Below are 22,848 nucleotides of genomic sequence, written 5' to 3'. Positions count from 1 at the left end.
ATAGTAAGTGCTCTATAAATGCAAACTGCCATTAGTATTAGTAGCATTTCTGATGAAAGCGTGCTGATCTTACCAGCAGCTATTAGCTGACCACAGTTATGCGGAGCAACAGAAAGCTTCCTACCCCCCTGGGTTGAAAGGCGCGACACCAGAAAGTGGTGGGTCTGGCTCCAGGTGCCAATGCTGCGGACTCTCGACTCCAGCCTAAGTTTTCTCAGACGCTTAAGCCGCAATCTGCCACTCTAGCAACGGGGTCCGCCAGTTCTCGGTGGTGCGGGGCCTCGCGCTTGCGCAGTGGGCACAGCGGCGGCGCGTTGAGGAGGGTGAGGGGCGGGCCCAGCGAGCGGACGTGGGGCGCGGCGGCGCGCGGAGAAGTGCGGCGGAGCGGCGCCTGCGTTAGCAGGTAACCGCGCACGGGGTGCGCCGGGGAGGGCGGTGTGGGTTAGTTATGCTTCAGGCTTGGGCCGGGGAGGCTGCCTTCGCGCTCGCCGCGTCTCGGGTCAGCTACTGACCCTGTCAGCGTGAGTGTCTGTGTTCCTGAAGTCCGGTCGCGACGCTGGGGCGGCCCACGCAGAGTCCCACCCCGTATCGCGTCCAAGGTGGCGGCGAAGCCCCAGGACAACCGCCTTGGACCCACGCCGATCTCCCGACCTGAAAAACCTTAACCTCAGGGCACCGCCAGGGTCAGAGCCCCAGTTTATGTTTGTTTACGGATTGAGCCCTCTCGATTCTCGGAGTTAGAATGGAGAGCTCATGCCTGAGATCTGGCAGTTTTTGACAGGGGCTCAGTACCTCACAGAGCAGCCTCTTTACATTTTAGAGAGAACCGAGGTCTTCCTCGCCTTGCTTTTATCGTCTGGTTTTATCAAAACGACGCCAGTCTCTCCACATTGGAAGACAGCCGCCTTTTGCCCTTCCACGCCCTTCTGAGTTTACTCTCCCTGGTTCTTTCACCTGGCTTCCTGTCTAAGGCTCTTTATTCTGGAAATTCTCTTTGGATCCACTCCCGTTTTTAAGAGATTCTCCCAAAACTGGATTCCTAGAATACATTTATAGTAATGCAGTTCTCAGGTCCGACCTGAATCCTAATCTAGGGCTGTGCCAGCTAAGTAGGTGTCCTTAGGGAAATCTCTTAACTTCGCTAAGCCTCATTTTTTTTTCATCGAAAATATGTGCAGTCTTAAGTACTGTATCTCCAGGTGGTTGTGAGGATGAAAGGAGGTGAAATATGCAAAATCATTAGCATGCTACCTGGTACATAGTAAGCACTCGATTGATGTCAGTTATTTTTCCGAACAGATGATTCTTGAGAGAAGCACAATTGGCAGGCCGGGTGCGGTGGCTCACGCCTGTAATCCCAGCATTTTGGGAGGCCAAGGCAGGCGGATCACCTGAGGTCAGGGAATTCAAGACCAGCCTGGCCAACATGGTGAAACCCTGTCCCTACTAAAAAAATACAAAAATTAGCCTGGCGTGGTGGCGGGAGCCTGTAATCCCAGCTACTCGGGAGGCTGAGGCAGGAGAATCGTTTGAACCTGGGAGGTGGAGGTTGCAATGAGCCGAGATCGAGCTATTGCACTCCAGCCTGGGCAACAGAGGGAGACTCCGTCTCAAAAAAAAAAAGAGAGAGGCACAGTTTTCTTAGAATCAAATGCAAAATATAATAATAGCAATAAAGAATTTTCATCAGTCATATAATTGATTTTTTAAATTAGTTTTTAGATTTTTAAAAAAATGATGTTGCTAATGTTGAGGAGTGCACAGTGAAGTGGGGACCATAGTCATAAAGGATGGTACAATTTGATAAAATCATTTGAAAGCAACAAAAATATATTTCACAAGCTTTAGAAATGTCAGTTCATTTCACAAAAGTACATCTGAAAATTTTCACACAGAAATAATTCGTAATGCAGAAAATATGAAGAAAGATGGTAGTGATAGCATTATTTACACTGGTGACAACATTTGAACTTTTGTAATGAAATTTTTTAACATACACAAAAATAGAATCAATGAGCCCCCCATGTGCCCATCACCCCACTTCAATAATGATCAGTATTTTGCCTATGTTGTTTTTGTGAAAAATCTGAAACCTAGTAAGGTGTCTAAAAATGGGAGAAGAATTGAATAAAATAGGATACATTTATTTAGAATACTATAAAGCTTTTGAAACAGTGCAGAATTGTGTATATAACATCACAACTGTGAAAATTCAAAAACTAACATCTAATTTATGTGTAGAAAAAAGACAAGAGGCCAGGCATGGTGGCTCAAGCCTGTAATCCTAGCACTTTGGGAAGCTGAGGCGAGGGATCACTTGAGGTCAGGAATTTGAGATCAGCCTGGCCAACACAGTTAAACCGCATCTCGACTAAAAATACAAAAATTAGCCAGGTGTGGTGGTGGGCGCCTGTATTCCCAGCTACTGCGGAGGCTGAGGCATGAGAATCGCTTGAACCTGGGAGGTGGAGGTTGCAGTGAGCTGAGATCACGCCACTGCACTCCAGGCTGGGCAACAGAGGGAAACTGCATCTCAAAAAAAAAAAAAAAAGAAATACAATAAAATATTAATTTGTTGCCCTTTACTTGTGGGATTGTGGATGATTCCTGTTTTCGTATTTTATAAACATTCCATAAAAATCATGTATCATTGTTACAACAAAAAAAAATCTAAAAAATCACACCTGAACTGAGCAGGATCAAATATGCCACAGTGGGTTCACTGTTACGGAGAATAAAGATGCTGTAACTTCTCCTGATCTATTCATGCAGTCTACGTTTACATTAGCATTCTTGCCTGCTGCCTCACATTAGCACTTCATATTGAGTTTATATGCTCAGCTAACATGTCCAGATCTTTAACCAACTGTCTTCTGTGTAAGTGATTTAACTCTGTGAAATGGATTTCCCTTATTTTGAACAGTGTTCTCCCTCAGAGTAGAAAAAGGTTTCCTGTGATAGGATGACTTTTTTCCCCTTAATCCTTTTCTTCCTGGCATCTCACTCAGACTTCATGCATCTACATACACTTCCTAAAACAAGGATTTCTAACAATTCAGGTAAGATAGTTTTGTTTTATCACAATTTTTTTCCCAGATTATAATGAGATCTGATTTAAAAAACTGTTCTGCTCTTGGTTGGTGAACTAGAGCTGCCTTTTAAGCTGATGTTGTAGTACATGTGACACAATTGAGAGAGAGGGGTCACCTTCCAAGAAAAAAATGCATAAATGAGACTCCTTTCAAATCAGTTTATGAAGAAACTTTGTTTCCTAGGTATGCAAAGAAGCCTTTTCACCCAGATGTCCTTAGAGATAATATGGATCAGTCCAGAGTTCTCCTCTGGGTGAAAGCAGAACCCTTTATAGTGGGTGCCTTGCAGGTCCCCCCTCCATCCAAGTTTAGTCTTCACTATCTCAGGAAGATATCCACCTATGTGCAAATCCGGGCCACAGAAGGAGCTTACCCACGCCTATACTGGTCTACATGGAGGCATATCGCTTGTGGGAAGCTGCAGTTGGCCAAGGACCTGGCATGGCTTTACTTCGAAATATTTGATAGTCTTTCATTGAAGACACCTGAGGAGCGCCTGGAATGGTCTGAAGTTCTGTCCAACTGCATGTCTGAGGAGGAAGTTGAAAAGCAGAGAAATCAGGTATGGATTGATATGTGTGTATGCTTAATTACTTTTGGAAAGAAACCTTTTTTAAATTAAAAATTTTTTTGTTTATTATAATTGTTAAATAGAGACAGAGTCTCACTTTGTTGCCCAGGCTGGTCTTGAACTCCCGGCTTCAAGCAGTCTTCCTGCCTCGGCTTCCCATAAAATGTTAGGATTACAGGCATGAGCCACCATGTCTGGCCCAATAAACCATTCTTAATTTTTGTATTAGCTATAAAATTTTAGATTTTAGGCTAATGGCCATTGTAATCTCAAGTTATCATTTGAGTTTTAGTAGTTCCAGTTTGGCAGTATTTCATGTATTCAGTGAATTAGTCCTTACTTACCAGACCTTACTCACCTACTCCCAAAGCAGTAATGTTACAGGAACCCTGTTATTTTACTGACTTTAAAAAGCTTTTGGGGTGAATGAGTGTTATGAACAACTGATATGTTAGTCAGAGCACCTGACTGTTTTAAAATGAACATCTGCTAATGATGGGATTCAAAGATGATTAGGATAGCATCTCAGCCCTCATGGAGTTTATGGACTAGTAGAGGAAGCTGGTATTAAAAAAAAGATGCTGTTTAATAGTGTGATATGTATAATAAAAGAATACACAAAGTACAGAAATTGAATAAAGTGATTTATTTCGGTGATCAGGAAAGACTTCACAGAGAAAGTATATTAATCGAGTAGGCTGATTATAGTAATAGACAACCCAGTATTTCAGTGGCTTAGAACAGTAGGAGTTTATTTCTCATTCAGGCAGCAATCTAACACAGGTGCTCCTGGTTGGACAAGTCTCTGGGCTGCTGTCATCCAAGCAATGACCAGGGATCCATGCTTCTATCACTTGGAGTCACTATTAATCAGCTTTGTTAAAAGCTGATTTCATTTGTTAAGAACAAACAAATGAAATTCCAGTGGCTTACAGGGGAAAAGGTTTATTTCTTGCCCATTTTACACGTGGGCTTCATTTTTGCTATGGCATTTGTCCAGGCTCTGTGTTTCCCCATTTAGGGACACAGCCTAAAGAAATAGCTTCTGTGTAGATCATTCCCATTCTTATAACAGAAGGGAAGAACAACAGAATGGAGGAAACTCATGATGTCTCTTTTTAAATTCTTATTTTGTGTATACAGCTCAATCAGTTTGGGGATAAGTATATGCTGTGAAACCATCATGACCATCAAGGACATAGACATACCCATCACCCCCCATAGTTTCCCCCTCCTCTTTTATTCTTGTTATTTTGTGTGTGTATGTGTTAAGAACACTTAACATAAGATCTACTGTCTTAGAGAATTTTAAGTGTACAACATATAATTGTTACCTCTAGGCAGTATGCTGTAGAGTAGATCTTCTGAACTTAATTTTCTTGCATAACGGAAACTGTAGCCTTCAACCGTCACCTCCCCATTTCCCCCTCCTCCTAGCCCTTGTCAGTCACCCTTCTGTCTGTTTTTATGAGTTTGACTATTTTAGATTCCACATATAAGTGAGATTATATAGCTTTGTCTTTCTGTGTCTGGCTTATTTTACTTAGCATAATGTCCCTCAGGTCCATCCATGTTGTTGAAAATGGCAGGATTTTTCTCTTTCTTTTTTTAAGAGACAGGATCTCACTCTGTTGCTCAAGCTAGAGTACAGGGATGTAATCATAGCTCACTATAGCCTGGAATTTCTGGGCACAAGCAATCCTTCCACCTCAGCCTCCTGAGTAGTTAGGACTACAGGTGTGTGCTATCAGACGCCTGGCAAATTTTTGTATTTTTTTCATAGAGGTCAGGATCTCACTGTGTTGCCCAGGCTGGTCTTGAACTCTTGGCCTCAAGTGATCCTCCCACCTCAGCCTCCCAAAGTGTTGGGATTACAGGCGTAAGCCACTGTACCCAACATGATTTCTTTCTTTTCTAAGGCCAAATGGTACTCCATTATATATGCATGCCAAGTTTTCTTTATCTAGTCATCCATCTGTGGACATTTAGGCTGCTTCCATATCTTGGCCGTTACCAATAATGCTGCAGTGAACATGGGAGTGCAGGTATTTCCAGGATCCTGATTTCAATTCCTTTGGATAAATACCCAGAAGTGGGATTGCTAGATCATATGGTAGTTCTATTTTTTATTTTTTGAGAAGCCTCTATACTATTTTTCTTTTTTTTTTTGAGACGGAGTCTCGCCCTGTCGCCCAGGCTGGAGTGCAGTGGCGTGATCTCAGCTCACTGCAAGCTCCACCTCCCAGGTTCACACCATTCTCCTGCCTCAGCCTCCTGAGTAACTGGGACTACGGGCATCCACCACAACGCCCGTCTAGTTTTTTGTATTTTTTAGTAGAGATGGGGTTTCACCGTATTAGCCAGATGGTCTCGATCTCCTGACCTTGTGATCTGCCCGCCTCGGCCTCCCAAAGTGCTGGGATTACAGGCGTGAGCCACCGTGCCCAGCCCTATTTTTTATAATGGCTGTACCAGTTTACATTCTCACCGACAGTGTGATTCCCTTCTCTTCACATCCTTACTAATACTTGCTAATCTTTTGTTAACAAGTGTGAGGTGATATCTCATTGTGGTTTTGCTTTATATTTCCCTAATGAGTAGTGATGTTGAGCACCTTTTCATATACCTGTTGGCCATTTGTATGTCTTCATTGGAGAAATGTCTATTCAGGTCCATAGTCCATTTTTTTAATTAGGTTATTTGGTTTTTCTTGCTATTGAGCTGTAGGAGTTCATTATATATTTTAGATATTAACCCCTTACCAGATACATGGTTTACCTTTTCTTCTGTTGATTGTTTCCTTAGTCGTGCAGAAGCTTTTTAGTTTGATATAATTCAACTTGTTTTTACATTGGTTGCCTGTGCTTTTGGTGTCATATCCAAAAAATCATTACCAAGACCAATGTCAAGGAGCTTTTTCCTTATTTTTCTCTAGGAGTTTTACCATTTCACCTCTTACATTTAAGTCTTTCATCCATTTTGAGTTGATTGTATATGGTATAAGCTATGGTCCCAGTTTCATTCTTTTGCATGTGTAGATCCAGTTTTCTCAGCATCATTTATTGAAGAGACTATTCCCCATTTTGTATTCTTGACACCCTTGTGGAAAATTAGTTGACCGTATATGTGTGAGTTTGTTTCTGGACTCATGATGCCTCTTAAAACTTTTGTTCAGATTTGACATAAACTAAGACTACTTTCATTCCATTGGCCAAGGCATTATTCCCATGAAGATGGGAAGGTAAACCACCTTTCAGGAGATAAGGAAAATCCCATGGCCATGGATAGGGCTGTATAAGCCTCTTAGAGAATTTGAAAGTGAACAATAGCAAATAATAATACAATTTGCCACAGCCATGCCCACTGGGGCCTCAGAGTCCTTTTGCTTCCATTTCTTTTGGGAGTTTTATGATTAGGCTTGAAAGTGATAAAGATAAATTCATTCACATTCAGTTGCTGTAATTCATTTATGCCATATCTAACTCCAAGGGAAGATGGGAAATACCATCTAATTACATACCCAGGAAGAAGAAAAAAAGTATTTAGTAAGCATCTAGCAGTCTCTGCCGTATAGGGTAATATCTAAACAATGTTTTGGAAATTGAAAAGAAGTTTGTCAAGCAATGAAGAGGGAAAGGGCAGTACATTTATTCATTAATCAAATATTTATTATCTACTATGTACTCGGTATAGTAGTGGATGCTGGGCATATAGAGATGAATAATACCTTCAGGAAGTTCCAGATTTTTTGAGTGCTTTTTATGTACCAGATGCTTTTCTAGTTACTAGGGGTATAAAAATGAAAAGGCAAAGATCCTGTAGTCTCCATGAAGAAATAATGGTAATGTAACAAATAATTGTTTAAAATGTAAGTATATATAAAATCAGGGAATTATACTTAGTGAAAAAAGCCAATCCCAAGAGGTTACATACCATATGATTCTATTTACCCAATGTTCCTGAAACAACAAAATTATAGAGACAGAGAACAAGTAAGTGGTTGCTAAGGGCCTAAGAAGGGGTGACGGGGACAGAGAAGTGGGTATGGCTGTAGAAGGGCAACATGAGAGATTCTTCTGTTGATAGAAATGTTCTTGTATCTTGACTATCGGTGTCAATGTCCTGATTGTGATATTGTCCTATAGTTTGGCAAGACGGGTAAAGGGTACATGGGATCTTTCTGTGTGAATTCTCACAACTATATTTCAATCTACAATTATCTCAGGAGTTCAATTAAGAAAGTAAAAATTTATAAAATATACAAATTCATAGGGCTTCACATTGATAGTTGATTAAATAGGTCTGGGTGATCCTGAGAATCTGTGCTTTTAAGTTTCTCAGATGATAGTGTTTTTAGCCAGGTTGGGAATCAGGGTGAATATAGCTGTAGACCCAGATGTATTACTTTACTTTTTTGCCTCTCCTGTATGGGAGTGGGTAGATGAGGGTAATCAGGAGCTTCAAATCGTGAGCTTCAACCACACCCTTCCTTGAATAAGAAATGACTATACATCTATCAGACCAACAGTGTTTTTGTCTTTAAGTGAAACACCCCTTTAAGAATTTGCTGAAAATCTGAGGCCTACTCCCTTGAAAAAGGCACATATACCAAAAAATTACATACAATTTCAGGTATTGCACTGGTATCCTTAACTTTTCTTGATAGGTTTGTGAGTCTTAAGTTAGACCTCTATGTCTTAACTGAATTTTCTTCTTTCTTACTTCCGTCTACTTATTTATTCAAATTACTAAGGTTGGTTTTTTTTTTTAACTGTAAGTTTAAACTTCTGAAATAACGTACTTAAAGTATGTACTTCATCCTTTCGTCAGTTTTGAGAGATAATTTCTATAGCCATAGATGTTATACAGCTTTCTGTGAAGGTAAGTTATTCCACTTTAATTAGTTTTAGAAACTCTTGTAATCCCAGCCCTTGGGGAAGCCAAGGTGGGCAGATCATCTGAGGTCAGGAGTTCAAGACCAGCCTGGCCAACATGGTGAAAACCTATCTCTACTAAAAATACAAAAAATTAGTTGGGCATGGTGGCATATGCTTGTAATCCCTGCTACTCGGGAGGCTGAGGCAGGAGAATCGCTTGAACCAGGAAGGTGGAGGTTGCAGTGAGCCGAGATCACATCATTGCACTCCAGCCTGGGCAACGAGAGTGAAACTCTGTCTCAAAAAAAAGAGAAACTCTTACATCTGGGTATCAAGAGACATACATATCAAAACTAGCAATGTTTATAAGTTGGTTTTTTTAGGATCAGCCAACTTATGAATTTACTATGGCTACTTAGTTGTTAGACTAGTGGTTGATGTTTTAAAACGTCTGTTCATCTTTTATTTTCTTCCCGGATAGCTTTCAGTGGACACGCTACAGTTTCTGCTCTTCTTATACATTCAACAGTTGAACAGGGTCTCCCTAAGGACATCTTTGATTGGCGAAGAATGGCCCAATCCCAGAAACAGATCTCAGTCTCCTGACCTGACTGAAAAATCTAATTGTCATAATAAGGTACTCCTTATATCTTGATCTCATTCTCTAAAAGGGACAATTTGTGAGGGAGATGGTTCACTTGCATTAAAAATTATGATGGGATTTCTTACATAAGCTAGTGATTTGATGGCTTGTTTTGTTTTTCACTTTTTTTTAATTATAAAACAAAATCAGTGTGTACAGTCTTAATCAAAATAGAGAAATGGTTTCAGTTCCTTCACTGATAGAAAAATCACTTGCCTGATTTTTGGGCAGATCATTCACTATATTCAATTAGCATTCCCATTTTCAAAATGTTAATGAATGTGAATCCACTTATTTGACTAAGGATCATCAAGAAGATGTAGTGCTTGCAAAATCTTTTGAAATCTACTGAAAAAAAATTATAAAAATATCTTCTCATGTTGTTTAAGTAATTACATACGTGACAACCCAGAAACTAAATTTAACTGCCTCACATTGTGAATTTTAGAGGATGTCTTATTGCTTTTTTTCTTTCTGTTTTTGTAAAGAAAACCAAAATATTTTTACTTGTTCTTGTGTAAGTATTTTGAAAAGCTTTAAGTAAAATGTAGACCTCAGTATTAATGCCACGTACAAGCTCTTTAAAAAGCTAAGAAAAGCTCTCTAAAGCTAAGAAAAAAATATCTCTTTGCTATTTGGAACTTTTATAATCTCCCTTTTAATCTCGCCTCCTTTATATTCCATGATGCTGTTACTCTTGGTTTTGCTTCTAACTCTTCCTTCTCACTTTATTTCGTTAATTTCTCTCCCCTGGCCCTTACAAGCAGCTATTCTGTCTGGGGCAATTTTCTCTTACCTCTTAACTTATTCATTCAAGATAATTCTTTATATTCCTATGACTTCATATATCTCAGTGACTCCCAACTTCGTCTCCTTCCCAGAGCTCTTGCTTTATACTTACCACTTTATATAGATGCCCTAGCTATAGCTTAAATTCAGAATGTTCAAGCCCAGATGTGTTAGAGATACCAGTCACTACCTCTGTGTCCACATGTAGTTCCTTCAGAATGGGCACTGTAAGGAGATGGTGTTTTGAGCCAAGGTAGCCTCCATTCATTTCTACCTCTATCATTTAATATCATTTAGTCATATAATTTTAGTCAAGTCAGTTAACTTCTCTAGGCCTTGGCTTCCCTTCTCTAAGTGAGGATAATAATGCATATTTCTGAATGGCTATGAGACTTCAGTAATATATTAGCATGGGACTTGTTGCATAGTAAGCACCAGTAAATAGTGACTTTGGTTTATACTACAGCATGACCTCTCCCAATAACTGATTGGACCAGGGGTGGACACTTGAGTGGCCCATTTATTGCTATACATTTGAAATTGGCCAGATTTAAAGTGACGACCTGGGCCAGTCAGTTCCCCCAGGAAGAAATTATGCATTGGTGATAGGTGTTTGAACTGAAAACCCATTTGACATTGGGACTGGAACAGCCATCATGCTCATGAATGAACTGGAGTTATAAGGGATTAGAAATTCTGAGGCCAAGGCAGGCGGATCACCTTTATAAGGTTTACCTAATTCCTTTTGGGGGATGAGGCAGAGTATAAATACAAAATAATTAAAATATAGAAATTTTAGATCTTGTAGAATCTCTTTATTAAGAGTGCTTTCTTTTAACTTTTTTTTTTTAGAACTGGAATGATTACAGTCACCAAGCTTTTGTCTATGATCATCTGTCTGATCTCCTCGAACTGCTTTTAGATCCAGAACAACTCACTGCATCATTTCATTCAACCCATAGTAGTCTAGTGTCTCGAGAAGCTGTTGTGGCACTCAGCTTCCTTATTGAAGGTACAATAAGTAGAGCCAGGAAGATCTATCCACTTCATGAACTTGCACTGTGGCAACCACTGCATGCAAATAGTGGCTTCTCAAAGATCTCTAAGACTTTCGCTTTCTACAAACTGGAAACCTGGTTGAGGTCCTGTTTGACTGGGAATCCATTTGGTACATCAGCTTGCCTCAAGTCTGGAAAGAAATTGGCTTGGGCTCATCAAGGTATTTTTTAATATTTTAATCTACATTATTAAATTGAATGACAAGGAACCTGGTGTTTTCTCATATATTAGGGATCACGTGTCTTCTCTGGAAGACCTAAAAAATACTGCTCCTATAAAAGAGAAAAAGGAATATCTGTCTTTTGTGCATGACCTCTCAAGGATTATACTAAAATATTAAAAGTGATAGTAGGATTACAAATTATTTTTATCTTCTTTTACTGTTTTCTAAATAATCATAATTATATACCTGGTACCTATGTAATAAAAGTAAATGTATGTAATAAAAATAAACAAGAAATGTTTTAAAAGAAGAATAATAGCATACTCATGTGACCTCCCAGCATTTCACCAGTATTGTTTACAAGGGTGTCCCAGTGGCTTGCAGGGAAGTACAGTCTGAGAAGGCAGTCACGTAATGGTGTGACTGTGTTAGAAGGGGAACCTGCATATATTTTTTGAGTGTCAGTTTGTGCAACACACTGTGTGTGATAGGAAGATGTGCTCTCAGGTAGTAATGATCTTAGGAGTAAAGACATGAACTCAGGCTGGGCGTGGTGGCTCATGCCTGTAATCCCAGCAATTTGGGAGGCTGAGGTGGGCGGAAGGTCAGGAGTTTGAGACCAGCCTGGCCAACATGGAGAAACCTCAGCTCTACTAAAAATACAAAAATTAGCCGGGCGTGGTGGTGTGCACTGGTAATCTCATCTCCTCAGGACGCTGAGGCAGGAGAATCTCTTGAACCTGGGAGGTGGAGGTTACAGTGAGCTGAGATTGCACCACTGCACTCCAGCTTGAGCAACAGAGTGAGACTCCGTCTCATAAAAAAGAAGAAAAAAAGGCATGAGCTCAAATAGGATTAATGGGATAATGTGGTAAGTTAGGAAGGGTACAGAATTAATATTATGGTAATTTAGAGAGGTGAATTATGTTTGGGATGATAAAGTAAAGCATCTTGGAGGAGAAGATATTTGAGTTAGGATAGCTCTGCCACTTACTAGCCATATGACCTTAGTCATAGACCTTAACTTGAAGGGTAGACACGAAAAAGTATCCTAGACCTATAGGCAATCTTAAATGCATTATAGGTTTAAAAATTTTTTTACAACAAAAATGAAAATTCCAAACATACAGAAAGGAATAGAGAATAGTATAGCAAATACCTCTATCCAAAGCCCAGATCTAACATTTTTTTCCCTACATGTGGTATCTAATTTGAGACATGTAGACATGTGTAACCTCATATGTTTGTTTGTTTTTCTTTGATTTGATACTGTCTCATCTATTTATATGCTTTCTTAAATAGTTGAAGGGACCACCAAAAGAGCTAAGATTGCTTGTAATACTCATGTGGCCCCTAGGATGCACCGACTGGTGGTGATGAGCCAGGTTTACAAGCAGACACTGGCTAAGAGCTCAGATACTCTGGTGGGGGCACATGTAAAGATTCATCGTTGCAACGAATCTTTTATATATCTGCTCTCTCCCTTACGGTAAGCACAGTTTTTGTGGTGTTCTGATGTTCCGACATTTTCTTTGGACTGTGACTGATTCTTTTTTTGCCATCAGATAATAATATTTTAGTCAAATTTTTAAAATCTTATTCAGAAGAATTTACCTCATTTTTTTCCTTTTTTTCAGATCTGTGACAATTGAGAAGTGCAGGAATAGCATCTTTGTCTTGGGCCCTGTAGGGACTACACTTCACCTCCACAGTTGTGACAATGTTAAAGTCATTGCTGTTTGCCATCATTTGTCCATCTCTTCTACAACAGGTTGCATCTTTCACATTCTGACGCCTACGCGCCCACTTATTCTCTCTGGGAACCAGACAGTAACTTTTGCCCCTTTTCATACCCATTACCCAATGCTAGAGGACCATATGGCCAGGACTGGCCTTGCTACAGTGCCTAACTATTGGGATAATCCAATGGTTGTGTGCAGAGAGAACAGCGACACAAGTGTCTTCCGGCTTTTACCACCTTGTGAATTCTATGTATTTATTATTCCCTTTGAAATGGAAGGGGACACAACAGAGATACCCGGGGGTCTTCCATCTGTATATCAGAAAGCACTGGGTCAAAGAGAACAGAAGATACAGATCTGGCAGAAAACTGTGAAGGAGGCTCATTTGACAAAGTGAGTATTTTCTACAAGTAACAGTTTGTGTTTTTTGTGAAACTCCATGGAGAAACAAATTAGTCTGCACATTTTTACAGCTGTGCTAAAGGAATAAAAAATGTAATGCTGGGCACGGTGGCTCACGCCTATAAACCCAGCACTTTGGGAGGCTGAGGCGGGTGGATCACCTGAGGTCAGGAGTTTGAGACCAGCCTAGCCAACATGGTGAAACCCTGTCTCAACTAAAAATACAAAAATTAGCTGGGTGTGGTGGCGTGTGCCTGTAATTCCATCTACGTGGGAGGCTGAGGCAGGAGAATTGCTTGAACCTGGGAGGTGGAGGTTGCAGTAAACCAAGATCGCGCCATTGCACTCCAGCCTGGGCAACAAGAGTGAAACTCCGTCTCAAAAAAAAAAAAAAAAAAAAAAGTAATGTGTTTTTAAATTAAGGTTTGGATTTCAAATTAGTATTTCGAACAGTGTTAGGTTGGGGATGGGAGTGGGTAAATATCCAGTATTAGACACCCTTTTCTTGGGAAGCTAAAGTTTAGTTAGCAAATATAAAACTTACATGAATTTAAAAAATCATACATAGAGTATGCCACATAATCCAGGACCATTCTAGGCACCTTCTATGTACTAACTCATTTATTCTTTGTAATAACACCTTATTACAGGTGAGGAAACCGAAGAACTGAGGAATTAAGTACTTTACCCAAAGTCACACAGGAGCCAGGATTCACACCTAGTCAGCCTGGTTCCAGAGGTTCTTTTTTTAATCTGTTCTGGCTTCTCAGTAACCGGAAGTTCTTAAATGCCTCTAGTGTCTTCATTGTTTTCTTTCAAATATTATCATACCATATCATACTGTACAATAATATAATAATGTGTTATAAAAATGGATGATTATGAAAAAACATTCTTTTAAAGCAATTCTGTTGTTTGAATGGTTCTAGTATTTAAATGGTTAGATTCTCTACACTTGATCTCAGCCAAAAGGCCAAGAAACGATTAAGTGCTTAGATTCTCTTACATGTGAAAAGCTTATACATGTACATGTGCAGACTGTGGGATGTAAGCACTTAATAAATGCTGACTCTGAGTCAGTGTTTTCAAGTGGTGAGATCCACAGTGATCCCAGAAACAATGAAAGTAGTCAGTTTAACTTTGGGAATATAGGAAGACAGAAATCAGTTTGAAACAAATTGCCAGTGTGATCCTTTTAACAGTGATTACATCATGTCATTTCCCTGCTCTGACCCCTCGAATGGCCTCCCGTCATACTTAGAATAAAATCCAAAGCCTTTACCATACTTACCAGGCTCTCTCTTCCTCAATTTCTGCCATTCTTTTCCTCATTTACTCCTTTCCAGCATACAGCAGTCATCTTTCTATTACTTAATCACTGCCCTCTGACCAAAGACCACCAGGAACACATCTATAGAACAAAGGTGGATTGTGTTGACTCATGGCAAGGAGGGAGAGAAGTGTGTTTCATCTCAGTAAAAGGTTGGGGAACATGGAAAACTGTGTTTCAACTCTAGTAAACAGGTGTTAAAAGGAACTTATCATTGGATTTTGGCTTGTGTTAATGATTTGGGGGAGAGTTCTAGGAAGCAGGACTATCTGGAAGTGACAGTAATCTGTGATTTGGCGGTTTAATAATTTTTATATCTAAGGCAGGAGGAAGGAAGGAAGAGCTAAGACTATAATTGTAAAGAAGTAGCAGCCACTACTCCAGGAAAGGAATGTTTGGTGATTTTATCATTTGGGTCACAACATTTTTTTGGAGGTTGGTGTGGGGGTTTCTGAACTGAGATACGATTACGGAGTGATCTTGTTCTTTCTTTGGTCTATCATCATCCCAGAGTGGCTTTGTCTGATGTTGGTGGTTTAAGGTATTGTTTATGTTCAACAAAAGAATATAATAGCAAGTCCAGATCCTACATCAAGGCCTAGCTGACAGTGCTAGGCTAGCTCCTGGCTGTCAGGAGCTACTCTTCTCTTTCTTGTCATGAACATGTGAAATATGCTCTCACTTTAGAACCTTTGTACTTTTTTTGGTCTCTTCTGCCTGGTATATTCCTCTCCAATACTTGTTCTGCTTATTCCATCATTTTTTTTTTTTTTTGCCGATTTTTTTCTTTTAATTGATGGACTATGAAATTCACACATCTAAGCACATTACATCGTACTTTGCATAATGGTTTAATGTTTGCAAACAACCATTAGTTGTTGAGACTGGAGATCTCTGTATCATTACTGTTTTCTGGAATCACAGGAATACAGTCAGTCATCTTATTAAAATACATGCTTATAATTTGTTGTGAAAAAACAGCATGAAGAAAAGGTATTTTGAAAGCAATTAAGGAAATTAATTATGGACTGACTCTTACATGATGCCAAGGAATTATTGTTAATTGATTAGGTATGATGATGGTATTGTTGTTACTTTTTTTTTTAGTTTTATTATTATTATACTTTAAGTTTTAGGGTACATGTGCACAACCTGCAGGTTTGTTACATGTGTATACATGTGCCATGTTGGTGTGCTGCACCCATTAACTTGTCATTTAGCATTAGATATATCTCCTAATGCTATCCCTCCCCGCCCCCACCCCACAATAGTCCTCAGTGTGTTATGTTCCCCTTCCTGTGTCCATGTGTTCTCATTGTTCAATTCCCACCTACGAGTGAGAACATGCGGTGTTTGGTTTTTTGTCCTTGGCGATAGTTTGCTGAGAATGATGGTTTCCAGCTTCATCCATGTCCCTACAAAGGACATGAACTCATCATTTTTTATGGCTGCATAGTATTCCATGGTGTATATGTGCCACATTTTCTTAATCCAGTCTATCGTTGTTGGACATTTGGGTTGGTTCCAAGTCTTTGCTATTGTGAATAGTGCCGCAATAAACATACGTGTGCATGTGTCTTTATAGCAGCATGATTTATAATCCTTTGGGTATATACTCAGTAATGGGATGGCTGGGTCAAATGGTATTTCTAGTTCTAGATCCCTGAGGAATCGCCACACTGACTTCCACAATGGTTGAACTAGTTTACAGTCCCACCAACAGTGTAAAAGTGTTCCTATTTCTCCACATTCTCTCCAGCACCTGTTGTTTCCTGACTTTGTAATGATGGCCATCCTAACTGGTGTGAGATGGTATCTCATTGTGGTTTTGATTTGCATTTCTCTGATGGCCAGTGATGATGAGCATTTTTTCATGTGTTTTTTGGCTGCATAAATGTCTTCTTTTGAGAAGTGTCTGTTTATATCCTTCGCCCACTTTTTGATGGGGTTGTTTGTTTTTTTCTTGTAAATTTGTTTGAGTTCATTGTAGATTCTAGATATTAGCCCTTTGTCAGATGAGTAGGTTGCAAAAATTATCTCCCATTCTGTAGGTTGCCTGTTCACTCTGATGGTATTTTCTTTTGCTGTGCAGAAGCTCTTTAGTCCATCATTTCATTTAGACCTAAGCTCAAATGTTATCTTAGGTAGGCCATCTCTGTCCATTTTCCAGAATTGCTATTCCTTTACCCTGCTCTATTTTTCTCCATGGCACCTAGAACTACTTAACTTTATATTATATTTTTATTGTATTGTATTTATTTTGAGACAGCTTCTTGCTCTATTGCCCAGGCTGGAGTGCAGTGGTGTGATCTTAGCTTACTGCAGCCTCCACCTCCTGGGTTCAAGTGATTTTCCTGCCTCAGCCTCCCGAGTAGCTGGGACTTACAAACATGTGCTACCATGCCTGGCTAATTTTTATATTTTTTGTAGAGACAGGGTTTCACCATGTTAGCCAGATTGGTCTCGAACTCCTGGCCTCAAGCGATCCACCCCCATTGGCCTCCCAAAGTGCTGGGATTACAGGCATGAGTCACCATGCCCAGCCTATTTATTTTATTTTTACCTATCTTTCCTACTAGAATATATAGTCCTCAGGAGCATGGATTACATAGATCACAATGTGAATGGTGCCCTCTGGAGTCGTGAAGTGTCATCCTGCTTCGACAGGGGCCTTGTCTCTTCTCTATACATTTATCCCCATCAGTCAGAACACTACCCAGTGTTCACTTGGTCCTTGGTAAATATCTGACAATGAATAAGTATTTAGAAAGAGGACATTGTATCTGATCAATCCTTTGTGGGATGGGGGTGTCCAGTGTACTCTGAACAGTGAGAACAAAAGGATAACAAGACATAATTAATCATTTAACATTATCCTATTAAAGTATTGTATAATTGCTTAGAGTAAAATTTATATGAATTCATGTTCTTACATTCTTTTTACTCTCAATTGCAATTTTAGGGATCAAAGGAAGCAGTTCCAGGTACTGGTAGAGAACAAGTTTTATGAATGGTTGATTAATACAGGACATCTCCAACAGCTGGACAGCCTTGTACCCCCTGCAGCAGGCTCCAAACAAGCAGCTGGATAAGGATCTTACATGCAAACACTGGTAGGCATTTATACCAGTTAAAACACATTCATTTGGGGAAATCTTTCAAGCATTAAAAAAAAGGCACAAAATATTATATACTAAACATGCCCAAATTTTTTCTACCACTCCTACCAGCATACACAGACCTTTACGTACCCATATTTACCATATTTTATAGTGAGAAAACCAACCAAAATATTCAGATGGAGCCTATAGAATTTGGGGCCAATATAATGGCCAAATTTTGTCTTATTTTGCTTTTTGCCTGGCACAAGTTGTACTGTCCAAAGATACTACATTCCCTCATACATAGTTTTAAGTTTTATTCTCCCTAACACCTTTCCTCTTTTCCATTCCCCTCACAAAAGCTAATTTACAAATTAGCTGATCTTTGCTAATTACACATATGAGCAGTAATAAATTACCAGAATTAATCCAAATGAAGATTTGATTACTGAACACTAGAAGATCATGGATTAAATAGGAGAGAATATGCATGCAAACAAATTTACTGGAAGTTATTTAATCCAGACATATGGTATTCTTTTTTTTTTTTTTGAGACTGAGTCTCTCTCTGTCGCCCAGGCTGGAGTGCAGTGGCGCCATCTCAGCTCACTGCAGCCTCTGTCTCCTGGGTTCAAGTGATTCTCGCACCTCAGTCTCCAGAGTAGCTGGGAAAACAGGCATGCACCACCACAGCTGGCTAATTTTTGTATTTTTAGTAGAGGCTGGGTTTCACCATGTTGGCCAGGCTGGTCTGGAACTCTTGACCTCAGGTGATCCACTCGCCTTGGCCTCCCAAAGTGATGGGATTACAGGCATAAACCACACACCCAGCCCCAAACATATGGTATTCTTTTTTAATAGAGATTAGTATACTGTGTTAAAGTTTTTTTTTGGTTTTTTTTTTTGAGGCAGAGTCTCACTCTGTCACCCAGGCTGAAGTTGCAGTGGCACAATCTCAGTTCATTGCAAGCTCCGCCCCCCAGGTTCAAGCAATTCTCCTGCCTCAGCCTCCCAAGTATCTGGGATTACAGGCACACACCACTGTGCCCAGCTAATTTTTGTATGTTTAGTAGAAACGTAGTTTCACCATGTTGGCTGGGCTGGTCTTGAACTCCTGAACTGAACATCTGCCCACCTCGGCTTCCCAAAGTGTTGGGATTACAGACATGAGCCACCGCAACTGGCCTAAAGTATTTTTAAACACTAGCAATAGAAAACAGACAAAGGACAATAATAGGTAGTTCACAGAAAAATACTTAGAGACACAAAAATGCTTACTTAAAATTAAAGAAATGTAAAATACTATTTTTTATTAGACTGGCAAAGAGCAAAAGCTGGTAGTACACAATACTGGCAAAACATTTCATTTACCACTGAGGAAAGTGTATATGTAACCTCTGTGGGGGCAGTTTGACAAAATCAAAATTAAAAATACAAATTTTCTCTGACTCGGTGATTTCTTTTTTCTTTTTCTAGAGATTAAGTCTAATTCTCTTACAGGCTAAAGTGCAGTGGCACAATCATAGCTCACTGCAGCCTCAAACTCCTGCGCGCAAGCAGTCCTCTTTCAGCTGGGACTACAGGTGCATGCCGTCATACCCAATTGATCTTTTTATTTTTCTGTAGAGACAGGGTCTTACTTTGTTGTCCAGGCTGGTCTTAAACTCCTGGCTTAAAGTGGTCCTCCTGCCTCGGCCTTCCAAAGTGCTTGGATTACAGGCATGAGCTACTGCACCTGCCCTGATTTAGCAGTTTCACTTATTATTAATAGAATTTATCTTACAGATAAACTCATGTATGTAGGGATCTATTAATTAATTAATTAATTTATTTATTTATTTTTGAGATGGAGTCTCACTCTGTCCCCCAAGCTGGAGTGCAGTGGCGTGGTCTCAGCTCACTGCAAACGTCACTTCCTAGGTTCAAGTGATTCTCCTGTCTCAGCCTCCTGAGTAGCTGGGATTACAGGAACCTGCCACCGCACCCGGCTAATTTTTGTATTTTTAGTAGAGACGAGGTTTCACCATGATGGCCAGGCTGGTCTTGAACTCCTGACCTCAGGTGATCTGCCCACCTTGGCCTCCCAAAGTGCTGGGATTACAGGCATGAGCGACTGCTTCTGGCCTATTTATTTAATTTTTAAATTGACAGATGAATTGTATATATTTATCATTTCCAGCATGATGTTTTGAAATATATACGCATGTGGAATGGCCAAATCAAGCCAGTTAACATTAGAACCTCACATAGTTGTCATTTTTGTAGTGAGAACACTTAAAATCTACTCTCTTAGTTTTTTTCAAGATCACACAGTATTGTTATTAACAAGTCACCATGTTGTACATTAGATCTCCTCAATTTATTCCTGCTATCTAACAAATTTTGTAACCGAAGATGTTTGATGTGGCATTGTTTAGAAAAACTGTAGACTAGAAACACCCCAAATGCAGTGTATTTATATGCTAATTATATGCCTAACAATCTTTGAAAGAATATAAAGAAATTATAAACAGTGTTTGTCTTTGAGGAATGAGATTGGATGTCTAGGGTGAGAGAAAACTTCTTAAAAACTTTATTGAGATAAAATATTACCACATAACATTATGGGAAGTAAAATTCACCTTTTTAAAGTAAAGAATTCAGTAGCTTTTAAGTATATTCACAAGTTTGTGCAACTATCACCACTAAAAAATCTAGAACATTTTCATCACCTTCAAAATAAAGCTTGTACACATTGTAGGCCGCTCCTTATTCCTCCAACCCCCTACATTTCCTCTTCCCCTTAGTCCTTGGCACCACTAATCTACTTTGTCTATTTTGGACATTTTATGTAAATGGAATCATATAACATGTGGCTTCTTGTGTCTGGGTTCTTTCAGTTAGTGTAGTGTTTTCAAGATTCATCCATGTAGCCATGTATCAGTACTGCATTCTTTTTCATGGCCAGATAATATTCCATTGTGTGGATCTACCATTTTGTTTATCTGTTCATCAGTTGATGGACATTTGGCTTGTTTCTACTTTTCAGCTGTTGTGAGTAGTGCTGCTGTGTACATTTGTGTACAAGTTTTTGTGTAGACATTTGTTTTTATTTCTCATGGGTATATACCTAGAAGTGGAATTGTGAGGAATATATTTAACTTTTAAAGGAATTGCAGTTTTCCAAAGCTGTTAAAGTGTATTTTTTACTTTATATATTTACATTTCTTAAGGGTGTATTTTTTTTTTTAAAGAATTTAGCACACCTGTAATCCCAGCACTTTGGGAGACCGAGGCGGGTGGATCACGAGGTCAGGAGATCGAGATCCTGGCTAACACAGTGAAACCCCGTCTGTACTAAAAAATACAAAAAATTAGCCAGATGTGGTGGCAGGCACCTGTAGTCCCAGCTACTCAGGAGGCTGAGGCAGGAGAATGGCGTGAACCTGGGAGGCGAAGCTTGCAGTGAGCCGAGAGCGCCCCACTGCACTCCAGCCTGGGTGACAGAGCGAGACTCCGTCTCAAAAAAAAAAAAAGAATTTAGCGATATTTATTAATAAATGCTGAGAATTAAGAATTAGTAATTTGGCTGAGCGCAGTGGCCTATGCCTCTAATCCCAGCACTTTGGGAGGCTGAGGTGAGAGGATCACTTGAGGCCAGGAGTTCGAGACCAGCCTGGGCAATATAATGAGACCTTGTCTCTACAAAAAAATTAAAAATTAGCTGAGCATGGTGGCACATGCCTGTAATCCCAACTACGCTGGACACAGACTGGAGGATCCCTTGAGCCCAGAAGTTCAAGTCTGCAGTGAGCTATGATTGTGCTGCTGTATTCCAGCCTGGGCAACAGAGCGAGACCCTATCTCTTAAAAAAAAAAAATTAGAAATTGATGGAGATTATGCAAAGGAAATGTGAACTATAAGCGGGTAAAAATTTTTGTTTAATCTCAACTGCTTAACAATTTTTTATATTCATGTTTGAATTTCTCTTTTATTATGATCTAACATTACACCTAGCAAAAAGGAATATTATTAACTTTAAACTTTGTGTATTTTATCACTCTAATCTATCATTTGACCTTGATAATTTATGTGATTTTTTTAAACGTAGAGTTTTAAAATTATTTACATGAAGCAATAGAAAATTAAGTGGTTAATATTATTTTTTCTTTGATCTTCAGGGCCCTGGAAATACAAGGATAAATGGAGAATGGTGTTCATTTTGAAACTAGACTGGGAAGGTGCTCTTGCTGCTTAAGAGACATTGGGACTTTTCTGTCCCTTTTTTTTTTTTTTTTTTTTTTTTTTGAGGCAGAGTCTTGTTCTGTCGCCCAGGCTGGAGTGCAGTGGCGCAATCTCGGCTCACAGCAAGCTCCGCCTCCCGGGTTCACTCCTGCCTCAGCCTCCTGAGTAGCTGGGACTACAGGCGCCCGCCACCACGTCTGGCTAATTTTTTTTGTATTTTTAATAGAGACGGGGTTTCACCGTGTTAGTCAGGATGGTCTCGATTTCCTGGCCTCGTGATCCGCCCGTCTCGGCCTCCCAAAGTGCTGGGATTACAGGCATGAGCCACTGCGCCCGGCCTTCTGTTCTATTTAAGAACTTTGATTTCCATTCCATTTTCATTTATTACTGTTTAGGCTGAATTTTCACTAACCTTCTGACTTTCGTATAAACATATTGCTTATAGAACATCAGAAGACTCATCATTGTGATGCCCAAATGAAAAAGTTGGTAAAGGTAGTACTGTTGTATGTATGTTAATATTAAAGCAACTGAGTGTAGATTTGCAACTATAGTATGTATCTTCATTTGTGTGATGAAAGAGTTTTATTCTTTCTAGAGTTAAATAAGAGTTTTATAGTTCTTTGTAACTATTTAAAAGGAAATTGCTACTCCTTTTAAAAAATAATTGGAAAGTTTGATTTGTTGGTATATAGACATAGAAATAGTTTTATACTATATTTTAGTCAAAGTATGGAGCTTAATGAAATTGTGTAAAAAAAATCTTTATTTTTTACTTCCTGCTTCAAATTTTCAATAAACAAACTCTAAAGAATAATTTGTTTTTTGTAAAAAGATAAAGCTTTACTTTTAAT

At 39.5% G+C, this 22,848-nt stretch overlaps 1 protein-coding gene across 1 annotated transcript; it reads left to right on the top strand.

Annotated features, from left to right (window-relative positions):
- The first annotated feature begins 322 nt into the window (after positions 1-322).
- On the top strand, positions 323-22,808 carry TBCCD1 (TBCC domain containing 1). Its single transcript, XM_003256605.3, has 8 exons — positions 323-403; positions 3,276-3,654; positions 9,022-9,177; positions 10,825-11,191; positions 12,497-12,683; positions 12,832-13,329; positions 17,631-17,781; positions 21,931-22,808. Exons 2-7 carry the CDS (start codon positions 3,319-3,321, stop codon positions 17,758-17,760), a joined length of 1,674 nt encoding a protein of 557 aa, XP_003256653.2. The 5' UTR covers positions 323-403; positions 3,276-3,318; the 3' UTR covers positions 17,761-17,781; positions 21,931-22,808.
- The last annotated feature ends 40 nt before the right edge of the window (positions 22,809-22,848 follow it).

Source organism: Nomascus leucogenys, chromosome 11, assembly GCF_006542625.1.
Source record: "Nomascus leucogenys isolate Asia chromosome 11, Asia_NLE_v1, whole genome shotgun sequence".
NCBI classification, from domain to species: Eukaryota; Metazoa; Chordata; class Mammalia; order Primates; family Hylobatidae; genus Nomascus; species Nomascus leucogenys.
This window is presented reverse-complemented; position numbering and strand designations above follow the sequence as displayed.

Coding starts and splice junctions, on each gene's coding strand:
- TBCCD1 (XM_003256605.3), top strand. CDS start 3,319: ATGGATCAGTCCAGAGTTCTCCTCTGGGTGAAAGCAGAACCCTTTATA. Junction 3,655..9,021: donor TTGAAAAGCAGAGAAATCAG/GTATGGATTGAT, acceptor CTTCCCGGATAG/CTTTCAGTGGACACGCTACA. Junction 11,192..12,496: donor ATTGGCTTGGGCTCATCAAG/GTATTTTTTAAT, acceptor TTTCTTAAATAG/TTGAAGGGACCACCAAAAGA.